Source organism: Doryrhamphus excisus, chromosome 19 (genome assembly GCF_030265055.1).
Source record: "Doryrhamphus excisus isolate RoL2022-K1 chromosome 19, RoL_Dexc_1.0, whole genome shotgun sequence".
Classification (NCBI taxonomy): domain Eukaryota; kingdom Metazoa; phylum Chordata; class Actinopteri; order Syngnathiformes; family Syngnathidae; genus Doryrhamphus; species Doryrhamphus excisus.
The window spans coordinates 13,735,454-13,757,955 of NC_080484.1; the positions used below are offsets into that span (position 1 = coordinate 13,735,454).

Here is a 22,502-nt window from a genome sequence, read left to right on the forward strand (position 1 = left end):
CTCTTAAGCTAAAGCAGTGATTCGCAATTATTTTCAGTCTGGAATTTTTTTCACTGTGATTGACTGGCGACCGGCTGCACGGTGGTCGTGTGGTTAGCGTGCAGACCAGGGTTCAATTCCACCCTCGGCCATTTCTGTGTGGAGTTTGCATGTTCTCCCCGTGCATGCGTGGGTTTTCTCCGGGTACTCCGGTTTCCTCCCACATTCCAAAAACATGCTAGGTTAATTAGCGACTCCAAATTGTCCATAGGTATGAATGTGAGTGTGAATGGTTGTTTGTCTATATGTGCCCTGTGATTGGCTGGCCACCAGTCCAGGGTGAACCCCGCCTCTCGCCCGAAGACAGCTGGGATAGGCTCCAGCACCCCCGCAACCCTCGTGAGGATAAGCGGTAGAAAATGGCTCAAGTACCGTTATGTTTTAAATATTATTGAGAAACTGGTGATATTCATTTATTCATCTGTACAAGACTTGCCAACCTTGAAGAAATTTTACAAATAGCCTCTCACCCCCTCCTGGGCGGCTCGCCACACTATTTGAGAAGCATTGTCCTGAGGGACATCTAGTGCACTAAAACACAAGTCCATCAGTTCAGACTTTGTGTTGCATTCAGCTCCGTAAATAGCGCCTTAACTCAAAACCTGTCAGTGAACCAACTTTCAACAACAATTCAATTGACAGCAATCTCTCTAGCCCAGGGGTCTCAAACTCAATTTACTTGGGGGCCAGTGGAGCTCGGGTCTGGGTGAGACTGGGCCGCATCAGGTTTTCCAAAAAAAAAAAAAAAAAATGCATTTATTAAAAACAGAAAAATGAATAAACTTTGCTCTGGTTTCGATTTTCTACAAGAAAAGCTCTGATAAAACATTCCACTGTTCTCAAATATCTTACTTTTTATTTTTCTACACAAAATAAGAAGAAAAATAAATAAACAAATCAAGAATAAAGAAAATAAATCAATCAGTAATAAATAAATATAATAATAATAATAATAATAAAATGGCAAATAATAAAAACTTAAGAAACCACATATAGTTGGTGGGTAGACAAATTATTTTTTTCAGATTAAAATGAACAAAGCATTATTAGAGCCCTGTAGACATGACAAAACACGACTATAGTCACATTTATACTCTTTTTATTTACAACATATTGCGCAACTGCAGGGTCTTGAGACACATGCTAACTTGCAAACTAGAGAGCTAGTGACCTAAACAGTAGCCTTCAAGTTATTTCCTTCCAACTTAAATAGCCAAAAACGTACCACTTCCACACGGATAGGGAGGATAACTATTAACAGTTATTTAACCTGTAACATGAACATTAATCAAACGTAATAATTTTTTCTGGGTACATGATACCATACAGCATCCATATCAAACTTGTGCGGGCCGCACTAACATTAAAATTTCATATCAAGGCGGGGGCCTCAAACTAGTGTCCTGCGGGCTGCGTGTTTGAGACCCCTGCTCTAGCCCAACTGGAATTTGAGAAATTGATCTATTTTTTTTAATCTGTCCAAACTCCCGTATGAATTGCTGGCACCAGGATTCTTCAAGCGTAAGTAACAACGCTAACAGACCTTTCTGACCTTAAAGACATTTTACTAGTCCCCCCGCCTCTCATGCCCGTCCTGGGGGGCTCGCCACACTATTTGAGAAGCACCGTGCTAAGTGCTAAGAGGACCACATTCCATATGGCGATATATGCCAACTTAACCGCCAACCTTGAAGAGATTTTGTAAGTATAGTATACCCCCCCCCCCCCCACACCTCTCACGCACCTCCCCTACTTTGGGATATTTTTTTATTTTACATCTCCTCCCAGTGGTGCTGCTCCCGTCTCCGTCCTTCCTTGATGATTTCCTCACCTCCAATTAGCATGCGACTAATTTATTCGCCAACCGCCATTCATTGGCTATTCATTTATGGAGATTTGAAGGGAATATTTTCAATGATGAACGTCGTGGGATTCAAAGCGGCGTCACTCATTCCGGGATGGTAGAAGAAAAAAAGACGGTGGAGATGACAGAGAAGAGGAAAATGAAAGCGAGTCATGCATGCCTTTAGCGTTTGCAAGAGGAGGTAGTAGTAGTCAACAACTCGTGTATTTATTCAGTATTTTTGTACTATGTGACTATTAATTTACGAATAAGTTCAATAAGTTAAATAAGTTCAATTACCAAAAGTAGTAATACAACTCACGGTGAGAAATGGCTCCGATAAATATGCATGCTAACATTAGCTTACCTTCTAGCTGTAGTTTAGCTGTGGACGCTTCCGCCATTTTTGTTTTCTTGCCGCCGTCAGCCTCCTCTGGGAAATGATTCAAGTCATTTCACCAGGTCCTTCTTCTCCTCCGTTGTTGTGATTTTCTTTGCCCTTTTTCTTCTTACTGAAAGACTTGTTCATTCACTGCAAAGTGCTTTTCGCTACCAGGCGGTGGAAAAGTGGCAACTAAAATAGTTCATTTTAGTTGAGTCACTGTGGTGTGCACAGCTAAGGTGGTGCAATCATTGTGTGCTACGCTACGCTAGCGTCCAGGTAATTATAATAAAGTGGGTACTAGCAGCTACTAGCTACTGCTACGCAGCAAGAAATGAGCAAAATAAAGACTCGTGCTAACGCTAGCTTGCTGCGGCAGCGCTGTTTTCTCCATTTTGCAACATGGTTTTCTTACGTTCCCGAATGGAGGAGCTCATTCTGGTTCACCGTGGCAACCGTAGAGATGTCAGCGTAGCATCCCAAATTATTTCAACTTTATTAATATTATTATTTATTACTTTATTTCAAACTTACATGAAAGTCATTTTTAGGTGCTCCTCAGCGTACCGAGCCAATTTCCATGCACCTTGAAGAGCGGATATCCACGCTTAATAGCGCACATCTAACAGCGCATGTCTAACAGCGCACATCTAACAGCGCACATCTAACAGCGCACGTCTAAGGCCGCACGTTTAACAGCGCATGTTTAAGAGCACACATTTAACAACGCACATTTAACAGCGCACGTCTAACAGCGCACATCTAAGAGCGCACATTTAACAGCGCATGTCTAAGAGCGTACGTCTAACAGCGCACGTCTAAGAGTGCTCATTTAACAGCGCACTCTAAGAGCGCACATTTAACACTGCACGTCAAACAGCGCACGTCTAAGAGCGTACGTCTAACAGCGCACGTCTAAGAGCGCACATTTAACAGTGCACGTCTAACAGCGCACGTCTAAGAGCGCACATTTAACAGCGCACGTCTAAGCGCACGTCTAACAGTGCACATCTAAGAGTGCACGTCTAAGAGCGCACATTTAACAGTGCACGTCTAACAGCGCACATCTAACAGCGCACGTCTAAGAGCGCACATTTAACAGCGCACGTCTAAGAGTGCACGTCTAAGAGCGCACGTCTAAGAGCGCACATTGAACAGCGCACGTCTAACAGCGAACGTCTAAGAACGCACATTTAACAGCACACGTCTAACAGTGAACGTCTAAGAGCGCACATTTAACAGTGCACATTTAACAGTGCACATTTAACAGCGCACGTCTAACAGCGCACATTTAACAGCGCACATCGAACAGCGCACATCTAACAGCGGACGTCTAAGAGCGCACGTCTAACAGCGCACGTCTAACAGTGCACACACCAAGCTACAGCAGCTCATCCAGGATTTCAACACACAAGAATTCAACAAAACGTTTTGTAGCGGAGAAACAACATCCTCAACGTCTCATTGTGTTCTTTGCTATGGCGTTCACGTTCCAGCTAGCCCCTTCCCCCCGGAGCTGGGTTAAGAGAATTAATTAGATTTTGACGAGCTTTGAAGAAGACCGTGTGGATGTTTTTTTTTTTTCCCGCTGAATTGATTATGATTGCACAGTCGTGACAGCGCATATTAAAGGTCAGCTGCTTCGCTATGCTGACAACAGAAAGCATAAACAAAGATTTACACTGCGAGGACGCTCTTTCGCCAGGAGCATCGGGGGGCTGGGGGGGAAGATGAACTCCTAATCCAAAGTGTTGAAATGACTTCCCGCTCCTTGAAGCCCATCTCGTAAATGTAAGCAGCCAAGTCCGCACATTAAAAGATCTGCAGTTTAGCGCCATAACAGAGCACGGTGATTTGGAGAGCAGCAGGAGATGAGTGGAATTACAGCCCGTGTAACATTTGTCTCCGGGCGCCGTAATTAGAGCAAAGAAAAGACTAAATAACAACTCGGAGCCCGCAGGCTTTTCAAGCACTTTTCTAGCACTTGCTTTTCTCTTCAACGATGACAACTCCTCACAAATATGACAAGAATGCGACTGACGGGCAGGAAAAACACACATTAGGAGGCTGCCACAGGTGGCAGGGAGCGCTTTTTTAGCCAATCACATCCTTTGTGGAAAACGCACATGTGGTGTATCATGAACGACAGCGGTGCAGCGAAGTGGTCTTACTCGTGCTGGATGAAAAAAAAGCTTACCACTCATCCATCGGAGGGGATTTATTTTTTTTTCAACGTTCTCATTTTGAAAACATAGAAAGACAGTACAAAGGCTAAAATGTTGTCCTTAATGTGGAACTAAATCCTACATTTTCTTCATGAGTTCAAGTATAAAGTCTCCTTAACTCCATTCGAAAATACTTTTAAATTGCATCACAAATTAATGAGAATTTTATTTTCATCTAAAAATGAACAAAATGAAGAATGCTATCAAGATTGATGCTAAATTCACAGAAATGGTAACAAAAAAAACAAAAAAACAATGGGCTTTAATCTTATTTTAGTACATTTTATTTTGAAAAATGTAAATCAAACTCCTCAACATTTATGAATAATATATGAGATATCAGGTGGCACGGTGGTCGAGTGGTTAGCGTGCAGACCTTACAGCTCAGAGGACCAGGGTTCGATTCTCCCCGTGCATGCGTGGGTTTTTTCCGTGTACTCCGGTTTCCTCCCACATTAATTAATTAGTGACTCCAAATTGTCCATAGGTATGAATGTGAGTGTGAATGGTTGTTTGTCTATATGTGCCCTGTGATTGGCTGGCCACCAGTCCAGGGTGTACCCCGCCTCTCGCCTGAAGACAGCTGGGCTCCAGCACCCCCCGCGACCCTCGTGAGGAAAAAGCGGTAGAAAATGAATGAATGAATGAATGAATGAATATGAGATGTCAACATAAATGCTTCCGGAATGCATGAATGTTGAATCCTTTTAGGGTCTCTAATCAGGAATAAGTCATTTGTAGTCATTCATATTCCCACTTTTCCAGAAATCGGAATCCTACTACTTCTTCATATCTCAACCAATTGATCTAATTCCCACATCAACTTATTCAACCAAGCCAGGACATCCGTGCTATTACACACTGCCCAGAAATTCCCACTTTTCTCAACATGGAATGCTGAATGCCTTTGGTCTAAATAGATCAAAGGCATTTTTCTCAACAGATTCCAAGCGTTCCGACATTCAATAATTCTGGACATTTGTGCTAATATGCACATTACAGCAATTCTCACTTTTCCCGGCATCCCTTTTTTCTTTTCCAGAATGCTGAATGCCTTTGATCTAAATTGATCAAAGGCATTTTATCAACAGATTCCAAGCGTTCCGACATTCAATAATTCTGGACATTTGTGCTAATATGCACATTACAGCAATTCCCACTTTTCCCAGCATCCCTTCAGAAGGCTGAATGCTTTTGGTCTAAATAGATCAAAGGCATTTTTCTCAACAGATTCCAAGCGTTCCGACATTCAATAATTCTGGACATTTGTGCTAATATGCACATTACTGCAATTCTCACTTTTCCCGGCATCCCTATTTTTCCAGAATGCTGAATGCCTTTGATCTAATTAGATCAAGGGCATCAACATGGACGCTCTTCTGCTGATTTTGAACCCACCCCCAAAGGGCTCATGTTTCCTGACATTCACGTGATGACCTTTTTCAACGGCGTACATTGAATAGGAAGAACGTCAATACATGTGAGAAAAGGTGAAGCTCAATGTTGTTGCGATGAAAAGAAGAAGCGGGAGGCAGCAATGAAAGGGTGATGATGTTTTAGCTTTGAAAGCAAGAGCTTCTCCGGCTTTCATCTGCTGACCTTCTTCCGAGCGGAGCACCTAATGAAGAGCGTTGTTAATCAATCATCCTGCCTTCACAGCCACTTCTTCTCTGCCTCAGCCTTAATGGCCGCCATCAAAGCCCCCCGCCGCCGTCCGTGCGGGAGCGAGCGCGTGGCTCAGTTTGAGCGTGAAATGAAGACGTGTCGACGCTGTGAGAATTTGCTCTATCTGCGCCATCCAGCCCTACTCGTTGTGGCGGCGCAGCTGGCCCCCGCTTCTTCTTCTTCCTCTTGGCCTGCCGCACGGTGCGTAAGCACACGCCAATCCCTGCGAGACGCTTCCCTCGCCTTTCCTTTCCAGGCCGCCGCGCGTAAAGCCGCGTTGAGTAAGTTGATCAAGGCGGCGAAGGTACGGTCCTGTGAAGCGAAAGAGCATTAGCGACGCTGGCAAGTCAACAGCTTTGATATGTAAAAAAAAAAAAAAAACGGAGCTGCATCTGTCTTGTGGCTGCCAGGGACCAAAAAAGACGTCCGCCGTTAGCGCTAATAGAATTGCAAACGCCAAAATCCCCAGCTGTGACGGCCTAATGTTCTTAGTCAAAACGGCTTGGCACGGACCACGGGCTTCCAGAGACGAGAGTGGGAAGCTATCAAGTCTTCTCCTGTCCTAGATACCCACGCTCCACTTTACATGCACGGGAATTCTTCCTTATCCCGGCCTACCTGCTCTTCCCTTCTGCCGGCTTGCCTACAAACAACAACAAACACGGACACACAATGACGGTTCTTGACGCTCCAGGACAGTTAAGAACACTAATCAATAATAATAATAATAATAACAAAAGTATGTTTTATGGTTTTTATGTCAGCAGTGGGTAACTTCTTTTTACACTTGCATGAATAAATTAACTTGTGTTTTATTGTCTTGACTTATTAATGTTGCCGCTAAGTTCATTCAGTCATTAATAACAATCTAATGGGGAAACGTCATCAGACTGTTATCATATTAGGAGGAAATCTGGAAATATTACCATATATATAATATCATTTTAAAAAAGTCTCAATATTATGGGAATAAATTCATAATTATGTGAAGAAAATGTATAAGAGCAAAGTTGAAATTGCTGTAAAATTAAAACAAATGCAGAAAGTTAAAAAACAGCTGACATTTTATGAGAATAAAGTCTCAATATTATAAAATAAAATCATAATTATGTGAAGAAAATGTAGAAGAGCAAAGTTGGAATTGCTGTAAAATAAAAAAAATGCAGAAAGTTAAAAAACAGCTGTCATTTTATGAGAATAAAGTCTCAATATTATGGGAATAAATTCATAATTATGTGAAGAAAATGTACAAGAGCAAAGTTGAAATTGCTGTAAATTAAAATAAAAAATGCAGAAAGTTAAAAAAACAGCTGTGATTTTATGAGAATAAAGTCTCAATATTATGGGAATAAAGTCATAATTATGTGAAGAAAATGTACAGGAGCAAAGTTGAAGTTGCTGTAAAATTTAAAAAATGCAGAAGTTAAAAAACAGCTGTCATTTAATGAGAATAAAGTCTGAATATGATGGGAATAAAGTCATAATTCCTCCCCTGTCCCCACGCAGACCCCCCCACGGTGGAACCGGTGCACACAGAGATGCGTCAGGGCCTGGGTCGGCCCGTGGTCATGACCTGTCGGGTTCTGCGAGCGCACCCGTCCCGCGTGCTGCGTTTCGAGTGGCTGCTCTCCAACCGGCTGCTTCATGCCGGCGCCTTCGACGCCCAGCGGGACGAGACCGAGTACACCATCCGCAGCCTCAACCGCGACGGCTGGGGCGAGTACACCTGCAACGTCATCAACGAGGCCGGAGCGGGGAAGTGCACCTTTCACGTCACAGGTAGGGCGGCTTAGATGTTCTTCATGCTGCTTTGACCTTCTCATCACATCGTGTTGCTGTACATTACTATTATTATTATTATTATTATTATTATTATTATTATTATTATTATTATTATTATTATTATTATTGTTATTGTTATTATTGTTATTGTTATTGTTATTATTATTATGGGCTTCAAGACAACAGCTCTATCCATCCCTTCCACATCCTTGTTTACATAATTCAATACATTTGCTAATAATAATCATGTCCTTTCTTCCTGTTCAATACATATTTTATATTTAATAATATATTTAGTATCATTATTATGTAATTAATCTCTAATTAATTATTATTATCGAATGATGTATTATATGTATCATCTATTATTAGTCATTCATTATATAAGATATTTATATTTACAAATATACTGTATACATATATTAAATAAATATATAATCTAATATTTATTTTTAATAATTATTCATGTTATTATTCTGTTACATATACAATATATTATACGTGCTGATTACATCTATAATTGGATACAATATACAATAATAATAATTATTATTATTATTATCTAACTTAACACATGTTTCAATTGGCCTTTGGGGCAGTTGTGACTGAGCCCCATGAAATCTGCCTAGCAACAAGTGTCCAAGGAAACAGTCGAGGGAAATTGTATGGATTCCAAATGATTTTGTAACAGGAAGTTCTTGCTATTTGGGGGGGCTGACTGGTTCTGGGTCTGCCAACTAGACGGGGCTCTTGAGCACGCCGCCCCACGCCGGTCGTTAGCGCATTTTGCTGTTGCTTTTCTATTGGTCGCTCCCACCCGAACGCTTCTCCTTGAGATTGACAAGTCCATCGGGAAGAGGAGCGGCCAGGAAGAAAATGGAACGCGTCACTCAGCGTGGACGCCGCTTCTGTCTGGTCCAGATAATACAGGACAGCTGCCCGCCCGCTAGATTTATTTCTTCTTTCTACGTCGGCGTGGCGGCTCCACGGGATCAAATTAATTTGGAAAAAGGTTTCAATCTCGGAGACCTTCCATTAGCGTCACAGGCTGCTAATAAGACCTGGGAAGGACAAGCAAATAGATTTTCCTGATGGATGATCACTTAAATCAACAAATTCACCATCAACATGCTGTCAATCATTCATTGACTTTTTACGACAGTCCAATTGGGCAGCCTTCGAATTCTACAGGCAGTATTCATATTATTGGATGTACAATGTGGCCCTCTGTGGGGAAGCTTTGGACACCCACCCACTCACCCACTCAACCATGCACCCACTCGCCCACCCATCTATTCACCCATTAATCCACACACCCATCCATGCATCCACCCAAACACCCACCCACCCATTCACCCACCCACCCATCCATCCATCCATCCATCATCTATCCACCCACCCATCCATCCATCATCTATCCACCCACCCACCCACCCACCCATCCATCCATCCACACACCCATCAATCCATCCACCCATCCATACACCCATCCACCCATCCATCCATCCATCCATCCATCATCTATCCACCCATCCATCATCTATCCACCCACCCACCCACCCATCCATCCATCATCTGTCCACCCATCCACCTATTCACCACCCATCCATCCATCCACACACCCACCCATCCACCCATCCATCCATCCATCCATCCATCCATCCATCCATCCATCATCTATCCACCCACCCATCCAGCCACCCATACACCCATCCATCCATCTAACCATCCATCATCTATCCACCTATTCACCACCCATCCATCCATCCATCCATCCATCCACACACCCATCCATCCACCCATCCACCCATCCATCCATCCATCTAACCATCCATCATCTATCAACCATCCATCCATCCATCATCTATCCACCCATCCATCCATCATCTATCCACCTATTCACCACCCATCCATCCATCCACACACCCATCCATCCACCCATCCACCCATCCACCCATCCACCCATCCACCCATCCACCGATCCACCCACCCATCCATCCATCTAACCATCCATCATCTATCCAACCATCCATCCATCCATCATCTATCCACCCATCCATCCATCATCTATCCACCTATTCACCACCCATCCATCCATCCATCCACACACCCATCCATCCACCCATCCATTTATCCATCATCTATCCACCCATCCATCCACCCATCCATCCACCCACCCATCCACCCAGCCATCCATCCAGCCAGCCATCCATCCATCCATCCATCGATCCATTTTCTATGCCACTTATCGTCATTAGGGTTGCAGGTTATGGGGTTATGTGCCAAGGTTTGAACCCCCCTGTTTGGTTGGTGCTGGTCCATTTCCATTTCCAGTCATGTTTTAAAAGTTGTGTTCAGCACATCATCCTCGGCTGGTGAGGCAGGTAGGAGGATCCCCTTCGCCCTCGTCCCCAGCAGACGACCGTCTCCTTCCTGCTGTCGCTCACCCCCCCATCCCTTTCATCCTCCGTCCCTCCTTCCCAGCGCCCCACATTCCCGCCATCTGGACTGGGTGCTTGCCAAAGGTGGGGTGGGGGGGGTGGGGCTTTAATGAAGAAATGAATCACGTAGGAGACAAAATTCCACTTGAGTCCTCGCCGTCGTCCGTGAAATCTGCAGTGACACATTCCCTGGACGAGACCTCCGTGGCCGCAAAGCGGGAGGGGCACCGCTCTGCGGCTGACGTGTGAACGAAGCGCGTACGAGTCGAGCGATGCTCATGAAATATTTGCTAACATTGCGGCCTGCGATGCCGCCAGCATGCAAACCCGCCTCGTACCAACGCCCTCCCCTCCAAACTGCTTTGTGCCAGCCGAGTGTGTGCAGACGCCGCATCGAGGGGCCGCAAAGGCCGAGCTGGCTCGAGGGACGTCGTGTGCACCGCCGCGCTTTGGCTCCGTCCCACGTTGGAAACCACGACCGCTAAAAGGCAGCACACAAATGATAGAAGAAGAAATGTTCCGCCATGTTGAAGTGGCCCTGCGCCGACCTTCCTGCTTCCCTGCTTGTTTTTTGCCTTGGATGACTCGCCCGTCCTTTAGCCACGCTGCATGCACGCAGCAAAGGTCACACCAGGCAGTGAACGCATCGCACATGCCAGGGCCCCCATGGTGGAACTTTGAAAGCAACACGAGTAGACATGCTAACATGCGATTAAAGAGAAAAATCTATCTCAGCTTTGTCATGCCATTATTATTAACTTGGAAACTATAAACTTTTTTCTTGAACAATTATTATTATTATTATTATTATTATAATTATTATTATATTATTATTATTATTATTTTATTTTTCTGATTTTTTTTTTAATTTATATTATTAAACTATTTTTGTAATATAAGCATTTTTTCCATAATATTACGTTAAATATAATATTATATAATACATTATATTATATTATTATATTATATATATATTTTTATTATATATATTTTCATATTTTCACTCCTTAAATGACTTTTTCTTATCATATTGTAACTTTCTGGTAAAATATTAAATATTACTGACTTTATTTTCATCAACTACATACATACAGCTCTTTTTATTTTTTTTGTGATTTCTCTTCTCCTAATTTTATGACTTTATAAACATAATTTTTATTTATTTTATTTCTCATATCAGGACTTAGAATGAATAGAATGTCTTTTATCTTTGTTAAATCATGTTATTTGTCTCATAATATTACAACATTACTGTCATAAAATCAGATTTTTCTTGTTATTTTATGCTACTGTAATGATATTGTTTTTTTATATTGTGAAAAATATTATCTCCTCCATTTCCATTGGCCAGCAGCATTTAGCAGCAAATAGAAAAAACGACATCATGTTGAGGCTTTTATTCGTTGTTGCCATAAAAGAGACGCCAGTCTCGTTTTGTAAAGACAAAACTGCATTTTCTTTCTGAACGGAAGCGCTCCCGTTCTGTTTTGCATTTATTAAAACGCGGAATCAAAGAAATTCCTGCAACGCTCAGCCAAAGATCCTGTGTGCGGAAAGAAGCGTCACTTCCACTAAAGTGCTTTAGTGTGCGCGGCGACTGAATGTGAGCAGACAGCTTCGTCCCACTTGAAGCGTTATTCACATCAAAGATGGAAGACGTCTGGGCGAGCCCTGATATAGACAGACCGCCATCATCTCTGTCACGTTTTCCTCTCGTATCCTAAAAGAATGGACGACAACGCCGCCATTGCGGGCTGCTTTTTTGCATTATCATACCCTCATTCTGTCATGCGGGTGCTTTCTTCAACTCGCAGTAAAACTCCTTAGCAGAATCCCAGTACCCCCCCATCCTGTTCGATGAACAGGAGGACAATAAACAGCACTTCCTGTCCTGAGTCGCTACGGAGCAGCCCATCTTTAATGAACACCGTCCGTCACCAAGACAAAGTCCACCCCGAAAGTGCCGCTTCAGCAATTAGTCAGCGTCGTCTTCTGCACGGTTCTCGACGGGGAGAACTCGAGATCAACGCCGCTGACGCACGTCGCCGTTCTCCACTCCGCCGCCAGTTAGCACCTCCGACGTTTCGTGTCTTCTTGTCGCCGTGCATCACCTGGAAGTGACCTCCCGGATGAAGTGGGACCCCCCCCCCCGCTACGGGGATACGGAGGAAGGTTAAGAAAGATGAAAATAATACTTCACACAAGAAGGAAGTCTGCAAACAAGGTCAACGTGTGGCCTGAAGGCTTCCACTGAGCTCGTGTGAGTCACCGCTTTGGTTCTGCTGTTCTAAACAGGATTTGAAGAAGATCAGTTAAGCCGTGTGTACTTTTATGTTTGATGTCTCCCACCCAGGGGGGGCTGGGGGGGGGGGCTAAGTGGGTTAACCTCAACGTAATAACAGAGGTGAGGCTATTTGGCATTGCTACAAAAATATGACTTGTGTTTTTGCTTTCACTTTCACCAACCCAACTCAGGTGGACGACTTTTTCTTAGAACGCAAAAAGCATTTCTCTCAAATCTGGCGAAGGGTTCGTGAGTTGAGAAAGTGAAAGTGAAAGTTGCTAACGGTGCCGAGTGCGGTCCAACGAGAAGTGAAGCTTCCTTGAATTAGCAAGAGGGCACCAAACATGGACTTGAAAGTTTTCTTCTCCCGTAACGGCCCTCATGGCTTCCACCTGACTGGCACGGCAAGGAGATCCCACCTGGGATGTTTTCCACACGGCACGGTGGAGGCGGCGTCATCACGATCCTTCAAAGGAACAATGGAGCTTCAGATTCATTCTTCACATGTCTGGGCTCATCTTAAACTGGGATCAGGAGTGTAGGCTAGGACTAGGGTAGACTAGGACTAGGGTAGGCTAGGACTAGGGTAGGCTAGGACTATGGTAGGCATGACTAGGGTAAGCTAGGACTAGGGTAGGCTCGGACTAGAGGAGGCATGACTAGGGTAGGCTAGGACTAGGGTAGGCATGACTAGGGTAGGCTAGGACTAGGGTAGGCATAACTAGGGTAGGCTAGGACTAGGGTAGGCTAGGACTATGGTAGGCATGACTAGAATAGGCTAGGACTAGGGTAGGCTAGGAATAGGGTAGGCTAGGACTAGGGTAGGCATGACTAGGGTAGACTAGGACTAGGGTAGTCATGACTAGGGTAGTCATGATTAGGGTAGGCTAGGACTAGGGTAGTCATGACTAGGGTAGGCTAGGACTAGGGTAGGCTAGGACTAGGGTAGGCATGACTAGGGTAGGCTAGGACTAGGGCAGGCTAGGACTAGGGTAGGCATGACTAGGGTAGGCTAGGACTAGAGCAGGCGTGACTAGGGTAGGCTAGGACTAGGGTAGGCATGACTAGGGTAGGCTAGGACTAGAGCAGGCATGACTAGGGTAGGCTAGGACTAGGGTAGTCATGACTAGGGTAGGCATGACTAGGGTAGGCTAGGAATAGGGTAGGCTAGGACTAGGGTAGGCATGACTACGGTAGACTAGGACTAGGGTAGGCATGACTAGGGTAGGCTAGGACTAGGGTAGGCATGACTAGGGTATGCTAATACTAGGGTAGGCTAGGACTAGGGTAGGCTAGGAGTATGGTAGGCTAGGACTAGGGTAGGCATGACTAGGGTAGACTAGGACTAGGGTAGGCATGACTAGGGTAGGCAAGGACTAGGGTAGGCATGACTAGGGTAGGCATGACAAGGGTAGGCATGACTAGGGTAGGCATGACTAGGGTAGGCTAGGACTAGGGTAGGCATGACTAGGGTAGGCTAGGACTAGGGTAGGCTAGGAGTAGGTTAGGCTAGGACTAGGGCATGACTAGGGTAGACTAGGACTAGGGTAGGCAAGGACTAGGGTAGGCATGACTAGGGTAGGCATGACTAGGGTAGGCTAGGACTAGTGTAGGCATGACTAGGGTAGGCTAGGACTAGGGTAGGCTAAGACTAGAGTAGGCTAGCTATGACTAGGGTAGGCATGACTAGGGTAGGCTAGGACTAGGGTAGGCTAAGACTAGAGTAGGCTAGCTATGACTAGGGTAGGCATGACTAGGGTAGGCTAGGACTAGGGTAGGCATGACTAGGGTAGACTAGGACTAGGGTAGGCATGACTAGGGTAGGCTAGGACTAGGGTAGACTAGACCTAGGGTAGGCTAGGACTAGGGTAGGCCGCTAACTAGCCACTAACTGTAGCCACCATGAAGGCTGCCTTGGCCAACAACCTATTCCTGTGCTGGACGGTCATCCATTGTGACCACGCCCACCAGGGAAATAAACAGGACAACTCCACACCCGCATTCCAGTACTGAAGAAGCCTTTGGGTGGCAAGCGACACCAAACAAGAAGAGTCCGGTCGCCTCGGTTGAACCCGGACTCGGCTTGACCGACTACGACGATCCTTCTCTTCTTCTACTCCACACCTTTTACATCCAAACTTTTGGATGTACAAGGCGGACCATCCACACCCCCCACGGAAGCGGCGTTCCGGAACCATCTCGGTTGAGCAGTGGAAAGGATTTGGACAGTTTGGATGTTGCACAACGTGATGCGCGCTTTGATTCCGTGCCATGAGAGTAAAGTGTGTCAGATGATACACGCTGTATGATAAATCTTTAATGATCCTTGAGGGGGAATTGGGTCACGACAGTAGCGAGGAGAAAGATAATATAGACTTGATAGGAATAGAACAAACACAACATGGAGGAGATGAGAGGAACTGTACATCTTTGTCATGCTAATTCACCGCACTTTCTCCCACTTGAAAGAATGTTTACAAATGAAACATTTACAAGTCTGCATGTACACGTTCTTCACTCTCGACGCCGGTCGGAGGGCGCAAAAAGCCGCAGCGACTAAATGAGTTGCGATGCTCACAGCCAATCAACTCGTAGAGCCCCGGTTGAGCTTTTGTGTAAGCAGCAAATGAACCATAAACTGAAAAAGGAATCCTCCATTGTGTGATCCCTCTTCTGTTGCCAAATATGGATGCTAGCTGTTGTATGGAGGGTTGAAATGATCATTTGGAGACGTATCTACTTGTGTGGGTTCTCTCCGTGTACATTCTAAACCTGTGTATGTTAGGCTAGCTGAATGCTAGCTTGTCTCTCTGTGCCGTGTGATTCTGCTTGTCTTAGAAGACGTTTCGCCGCTCGTCCCAACGTATTCCCAGCCAGGGCCGCATAGTGAACCATGAGAGGACGCCATGTTGGAAAGCAACACATACGCTAGGCTAACATATTCTCCTAAATTAACATAGTGAAGCATGAGAGGACGCCATGTTGGAAAGCAACACATACGCTAGGCTAACATATTCTCCTAAACTAACGTAGTAAACCATGAGAGGACGCCATGTTGGAAAGCAACACATACGCTAGGCGAACATATTCTCCTAAACTAACATAGTGAACCATGAGAGGATGCCATGTTGGAAAGCAACACATACGCTAGGCTAACATATTCTCCTAAACTAACGTAGTGAACCATAAGAGGACGCCATGTTGGAAAGCAACACATACGCTATGCTAAAATATTCTCCTAAACTAACGTAGTGAACCATGAGAGGACGCCATGTTGGAAAGCAACACATACGCTAGGCCAGGGGTCGGCAACCTTTATTATCAAAAGAGCCATTTTACCCACACGCTTACTAAAGGAAAACAGACAGGAAGCATAAACGTAAGCCAGAGAAGACAAAGTAGAATTAAAAACTCCAATGCTCCTTTTGGGGGGGGGGGTCTGTAGCAGCCAAACACCCCTCCATTCCTTGAGCTCATCCAATCACGAGTCAGAACTCATTCACTTCAATTCATTCAGGGTCTCACAGAAAGTCAGATTTTTTAAGAACTCATTAAAAAAATGCATATTTTTTTCCCATTGAGGTGTTAAAAAAATACAAGGAGCCACAACAAAGAGGCCGAAGAGCCAAATGCGGCTCTGGAGCCATGGGTTGCTGACCCCTGCGCTAGGCTAACATATTCTCCTAAATTAACATAGTGAAGCATGAGAGGACGCCATATTGGAAAGCAATACATACGCTATGCTAACATATTCTCCTAAATTAACGTAGTGAACCATGAGAGTATGCTATGTTGGAAAGCAACACATACGCTAGGCTAACATATTCTCCTAAATTAACGTAGTGAACAATGAGAGGACGCCATATTGAAAAGCAACACATACGCTATGCTAAGATATTCTCCTAAATTAACGTAGTGAACCATGAGAGGACGCCATGTTGGAAAGCAACACATACGCTAGGCTAACATATTCTCCTAAACTAACTTAGTGAACTATAAGAGGACGCCATGTTGGAAAGCAACACATACGCTATACTAACATATTCTCCTAAACTAATGTAGTGAACCATGAGAGGACGCCATGTTGGAAAGCAACACATACGCTATGCTAACATATTCTCCTGAACTATGCTTTATTCTCCTAACATTTCAGCTTTTTTGCTTCTATGAGTGGAGTAGTACCCAACATGTCTTGTCATGTACAGGTAAGGCCTACGCTCCCGAGTTCTACTACGACACCTACAGCCCCGTTTGGCAGAACCGACCCAGAGTCTACGACTTCAAGCTACAGTGGACCCAGATGAACCCCAGCGCCGTGGACCGCATCGTGGCCTACAGGCTGGGCATCAGACAGGTAGGGACCGCTGGGATTTGTCACTTTCTGCCTGGCAGGTAACTTCTCTGCTCAGTTCCTCGCTTTCATACACGCGGTCCCTCAGAAACCTTCAAAATGGCAGATTTTGTATTTTTTTTTATTGCTTCCGGTGCTTCCCACCTTGAAATAATCCAATAATCTTGGACATTAGTCCGCTTCTTCCAGGCAGGCGCTACACGGACTTGTTTATTTATTTTCTTGTTGTTGCCACAGGGGAAAAGTGTTCTTCCTCCCAAAGATGGCACGCTTGAGCTCGCTTGTTGTATCCGCTTTGACGCCGACAAATTTTTACACCTCAATCCACCGTCTCGCTGTATTCGGGGGCGGGGGCCGGCCTCTGCGGGCGGCCCACAATCACTAAGAAGCTGTCAGAAGCAGTCAAGTATGAGTCCTGTGGCTTTTTTTTTGTATTTTATGAATCGTTCCTGACTTTGTTCTCCATCAGAAGCTCAGTCGGAGCAGGAAGAGGAGGAGACCCCGCGGAGAAAAATGCTAACCACGGCTCACAGAGCCTGACAAGCCGGCTGACGGATGGCCCGGTTACATTCCTCTATTTGCCAATCCCCTTTTTTTGGTTCCCTCATTGCCGAATGCTTTGCTGCTTTTTTTTTTTTTTTTCTTATTTAGCTAACGCAGCAGGCGGGACGCCAGCTTTGTAGATAAAGCCCTTTGCTAGCAACTGCATTAATACGACAGATTTGCAGGTTAGCGTGAATGTGAGCTGACATCCGGGAGCCAGTTTAGATAAAACAGCACATGCTTCCATGCTAAAAACATCCCAGTTGCTGCTTGGTTTCTTTCACGCCCTCCGCTTTTTCTTTCTTTCCGTGAAAAGTCGCCAGCCACACATGCCGTCTTTTTCCTGTTTTAAAGGAAAAATGGAAGACTACACTTTCTTGGAATGGTGTCCATCATCCACAATCCTTGTGTGAGACATGAACACACGTCTTTCTCTTTAAAGATCTCCAAAAAGCACCAGCAAGGTTTTCTATCCATGCTGTGAGCATGTAGTAACAGCTACATGGATGCTAACATGTCATACTTGGAGTATTTGGGGGGGGGGGGCTTCCTTCCTGGGGTGCATTGATGTCACATAGCAACATAGAAAGGGAGGCCAAAACAAAAAGCTCCAATATGTAGCGTTACCTTTGGCTAGCAGCCTGAGGCATTGGGAGCTAGCATGTGCTGAAGCTAGTCGCTAGTAGCTAGCCGCTAGTAGCTAGTCACTAGTAGCTAGCCGCTAGTAGCTAGCCACTAGTAAGTAGCCGCTAATAGCTAGCCACTAGTAGCTAGCCGCTAGTAGCTAGCTCGCTAGTAGTTAGCTGGCTAGTAACTCGCTGGCTAGTAACTCGCTGGCTAGTAACTAGCTGGCTAGTAGCTAGCTGGCTAGTAGCTAGCTGGCTAGTAATTCGCTGGCTAGTAACTCGCTGGCTAGTAACTCGCTGGCTAGTAACTCGCTGGCTAGTAACTCGCTGGCTAGTAGCTAGCTGGCTAGTAACTAGCTGGCTAGTAGCTAGCTGGCTAGTAGCTAGCTCGCTAGTAGCTAGCTGGCTAGTAGCTAGCTGGCTAGTAACTCGCTGGCTAGTAGCTAGCTGGCTAGTAGCTAGCTGGCTAGTAACTAGCCGGCTAGTAACTAGCCGCTGTGGTGTGGCTAGGTGTCACTACGCCAGGAAGGTAGTTCTTAGGCATAAGAAGAATAATTCCTAAGAAGAAGAATAACAAAGCCTTGCTGGCTTTTTGGAGGCGGAATAGGTGTGTCCATGCCGTGCATTCATTAGCTGCCTCTTTTCACCTGTTCTTCCATCTTTAGAAGCGAAAGAAGAGAAAGACATGTGTTCATGTCTGACCTAAGGATTGTGGTCGATGGGCAACATTCCAAAGAAAGTGTCCTTATTCCTTTAAGCCGCTTGCGCTCCGCTCACAGCTCTGCATCGTGTGTCCGCATTTGCGCCAGGATGCACTAATTCGGAAACCTCATTAACATTTAAATGTCTTTCTGCATCCATTTGTTTGGAAAAAGGGAGAACATCACAAGTCCATTTAGTTTAGCCGAGAATTGGTGTTTGGAGCAAATGAATTTCTTTCCACCTTCTTCCCTCGATATGTCAAGCGACTACACGGTGTGAGTCTTATTTGCCTCCTGCCAGGCGCAAACCTCCTTCTCCTCCTCCTCCTCCTCCTCCTCCTCCTCCTCCTCCTGCTTTGATTGTTTGCCTTTCTTTGCAACTTAACTAACTTTTCCCGCTTTGAAGGTGAAAAGTGACATTAGAATGATGTTCTAAGACTGGGGTGTCCCAATGTATTCCCAGCCAGGGCCGCATAGTGAACCATGAGAGGACGCCATGTTGGAAAGCAACACATACGCTATGCTAACATATTCTCCTAAACTAACGTAGTGAACCATGAGAGGACGCCATGTTGGAAAGCAACACATACGCTATGCTAACATATTCTCCTAAACTAACGTCGTGAACCATGAGAGGACGCCATGTTGGAAAGCAACACATACACTATGCTAACATATTCTCCTAAACTAACGTAGTGAACCATGAGAGGACGCCATGTTGGAAAGCAACACATACGCTATGCTAACATATTCTCCTAAATTAACGTAGTGAACCATGAGAGGACGCCATGTTGGAAAGCAACACATACGCTAGGCTAACATATTCTCCTAAATTAACGTAGTGAACCATGAGAGGACGCCATGTTGGAAAGCAACATATACGCTATGCTAACATGCTCTCCTAAACTATGCTTTATTTTCCTAATATTCCAACTTTTTTGCAGGCTAATTTGCCCCCCAATAATTACAACGTAATTTTGATTAGATTTAATAATACTATGACTTTAAAAATTATATCTTTGATAAAATATTTAAACTATGCTAATGCTATGCTAAAAACTATGCTAAACTAATGCTACTAAAATGATTTTTTTCTTAATATTTTGACTATTGACTATTTTGATTGTGCTTTTTCCATTTATGCATTTGGACAACACACTTCCCTACACTACTGTCAGACAGAATAATAACATAATATTGGTTATTATAGCTTCTATACTGCAAATATGACACATTAAAATAGAGGACCATATCTGGAGGGGCATTTTTCCAGATGATTGAAGGCTTTTAGGCTGCAGGATAGAAAGCTCTCCTTCATTTTCTTGCACTTTTTCAAATGTGAAGTGACAGATAGTCATGGATTGCCTTGCGTTGTCATGCACGGCCTCACAAGAGACCTGTAGACAGACGCGAGGCGGACGGCGGGATTGGACATGAATCACTAGAACGTATCAGCACACAATGTGTGTCAACAATGTGACAAAAAATGTTGTTTTAGCTGCGACGTCTTCCTCTAAACCTGGCGGGCTGGGTCCGGTCCGAAGGTGCGCGTGGATCGATAGCAGCAACTCTAATTGCATGCAGGCAATCTAGGGTGAAGCAGCCGCCCTCTCTAGCGTCGCGTTTTGCTGTCCCTGGCGCCGCCCCTGCTGCGTATTACTTTCATCAATCCTGTTGTTTTCACCCATAAAGTCTCACGCCGTGCACTCGACACAAAATCAATAGGGCGCGCTGCTTTCCGTGGGGGGAAATGTAGGGAATGAACGTTAATGGGATGTGAACGGAAGCCTTAATTGAGTGCAGGCGCCAGGATTCAGTGATCATTAATATAAATCAAAACAAAGGTGCAAAATCCATACGCCAATATACAGTATATATATTCATACATACACAGTTTGGGGCGATTACCTTGCAGGCATGGAACTACAAGCTTGCTGCAGTTTAAGATGAGGCCATCACGTAAACATCAAATAATACTGTCACCCCCTCCTTTGTGGCTCTTAATTGGTTCCATATCCGGGCCCTTGGATTTCCACCAAGTAAAATCCAATATCAATAAATGTCATGGTGATAGCACCTAGTTATGTTTACAATCTTGTAAATACACTTTTTTAACATAATTAGAGCCCTCCAGGTGTGAAATAACACCCCTATAGTCACCTTTGCTCCCCTATTACCCAATATAGTAGACATAAGAGAAAATAAGATATATCCAACCTGTTTTTGACCTGCTAAATATGCTTTTTAACATGATTAGAGCCCTCTAGATGTGAAATAACATCCCTATAGTCACCTTTGCACTCCTATTACCCAATATATTACACATAAGCGTAAATAAGATATACGTAGCTAACCTGTTTATGACCTGCTAAATATGCATTTTAACATTATTAGAGCCCTCTAGACGTGAAATAACACCCCTATAGTCACCTTTGCTCTCCTATTACCCAATATAGTAGACATAAGAGAAAATAAGATATAGCCAACCTGTTTCTGGCCTGCTAAATATGCTTTTTAACATGATTAGAGCCCTCCAGATGTGACATAGCACCCCTATAGTCACCTTTGCTCTCCTATTACCCAATATAGTATACATAAGAGAAAATACGATATAGCCAACCTGTTTCTGGCTTGCTAAATATGCTTTTTAACATGATTAGAGCCCTCCAGATGTGACATAACACCCCTATAGTCACCTTTGCTCTCCAATTACCCAATATATTAGACATAAGCGTAAATAAGATATAGCTAACCTGTTTCTGACCTGCTAAATATGCATTTTAACATGATTAGAGCCCTCTAGATGTGAAATAACACCCCTATAGTCACCTTTGTTCTCCTATTACCCAATATAGTAGACATAAGACAAAATAAGATATAGCTAACCTGTTTCTGACCAGCGAAATGTGCATTTTAACATGATTAGAGCCCTCCAGATGTGAAATAACACCCCTATAGTCATCTTTGCTCTCCTATTACCCAATATAGTAGACATAAGAGAAAATAAGATATAGCCAACCTGTTTCTGGCTTGCTAAATATGCATTTTAACATGATTAGAGCCCTCTAGACGTGAAATAACACCCCTATAGTCACCTTTGCTCTCCTATTACCCAATATAGTAGACATAAGCGTAATTAAGATATAGCTAATTTGTTTCTGACCTGCTAAATATGCATTTTAACCTTATTAGAGCCCTCTAGACGTGAAATAACAGCCCTATAGTCACCTTTGCATTATTTATTTGGAAAGTCATAAATAGGATATCTATACTAACTCCAAACGTATTCCATTTCGCAACATTATCATTATCATTGATCACGGTGGGCTGGAAGCAATTAACCGCTCTTAACGAGGGACTGTATTGTAATGGCGGCTTCACAGCGTAGTAGCCAACGCACTGTACAACTTAATATGAGGAGACTCAAAGGGAAGACTTTACAAATGCAACAACAAACACGCTGCAATGAAACTGCAGGGAGAGTGAAGTTGAAGTGGATCAATGTTGCTCATTTCGGAGGATGACATTCCGGTTATTGAATTATGAACCAGGCAAAGTTTTCGCTCTAAAAGCCAACACAGCAGGAAAAACAACAAAAGAAACTGTTTGAAAAAGCAATA

General features: G+C 44.2%; 1 protein-coding gene across 4 annotated transcripts in view; it reads left to right on the top strand.

Moving 5' to 3' along the window:
• Positions 1-22,502, top strand: part of LOC131107463 (MAM domain-containing glycosylphosphatidylinositol anchor protein 2-like) — a 166,612-nt gene that overhangs the window by 108,296 nt on the left and 35,814 nt on the right. For all 4 annotated transcript variants that reach the window (XM_058057536.1, XM_058057535.1, XM_058057537.1 and 1 more), the window contains exons 11-12: positions 7,661-7,933; positions 16,867-17,015. In XM_058057536.1, the coding sequence (XP_057913519.1) occupies positions 7,661-7,933; positions 16,867-17,015 (422 nt within the window). The remainder of the gene's footprint in view (positions 1-7,660; positions 7,934-16,866; positions 17,016-22,502) is intronic.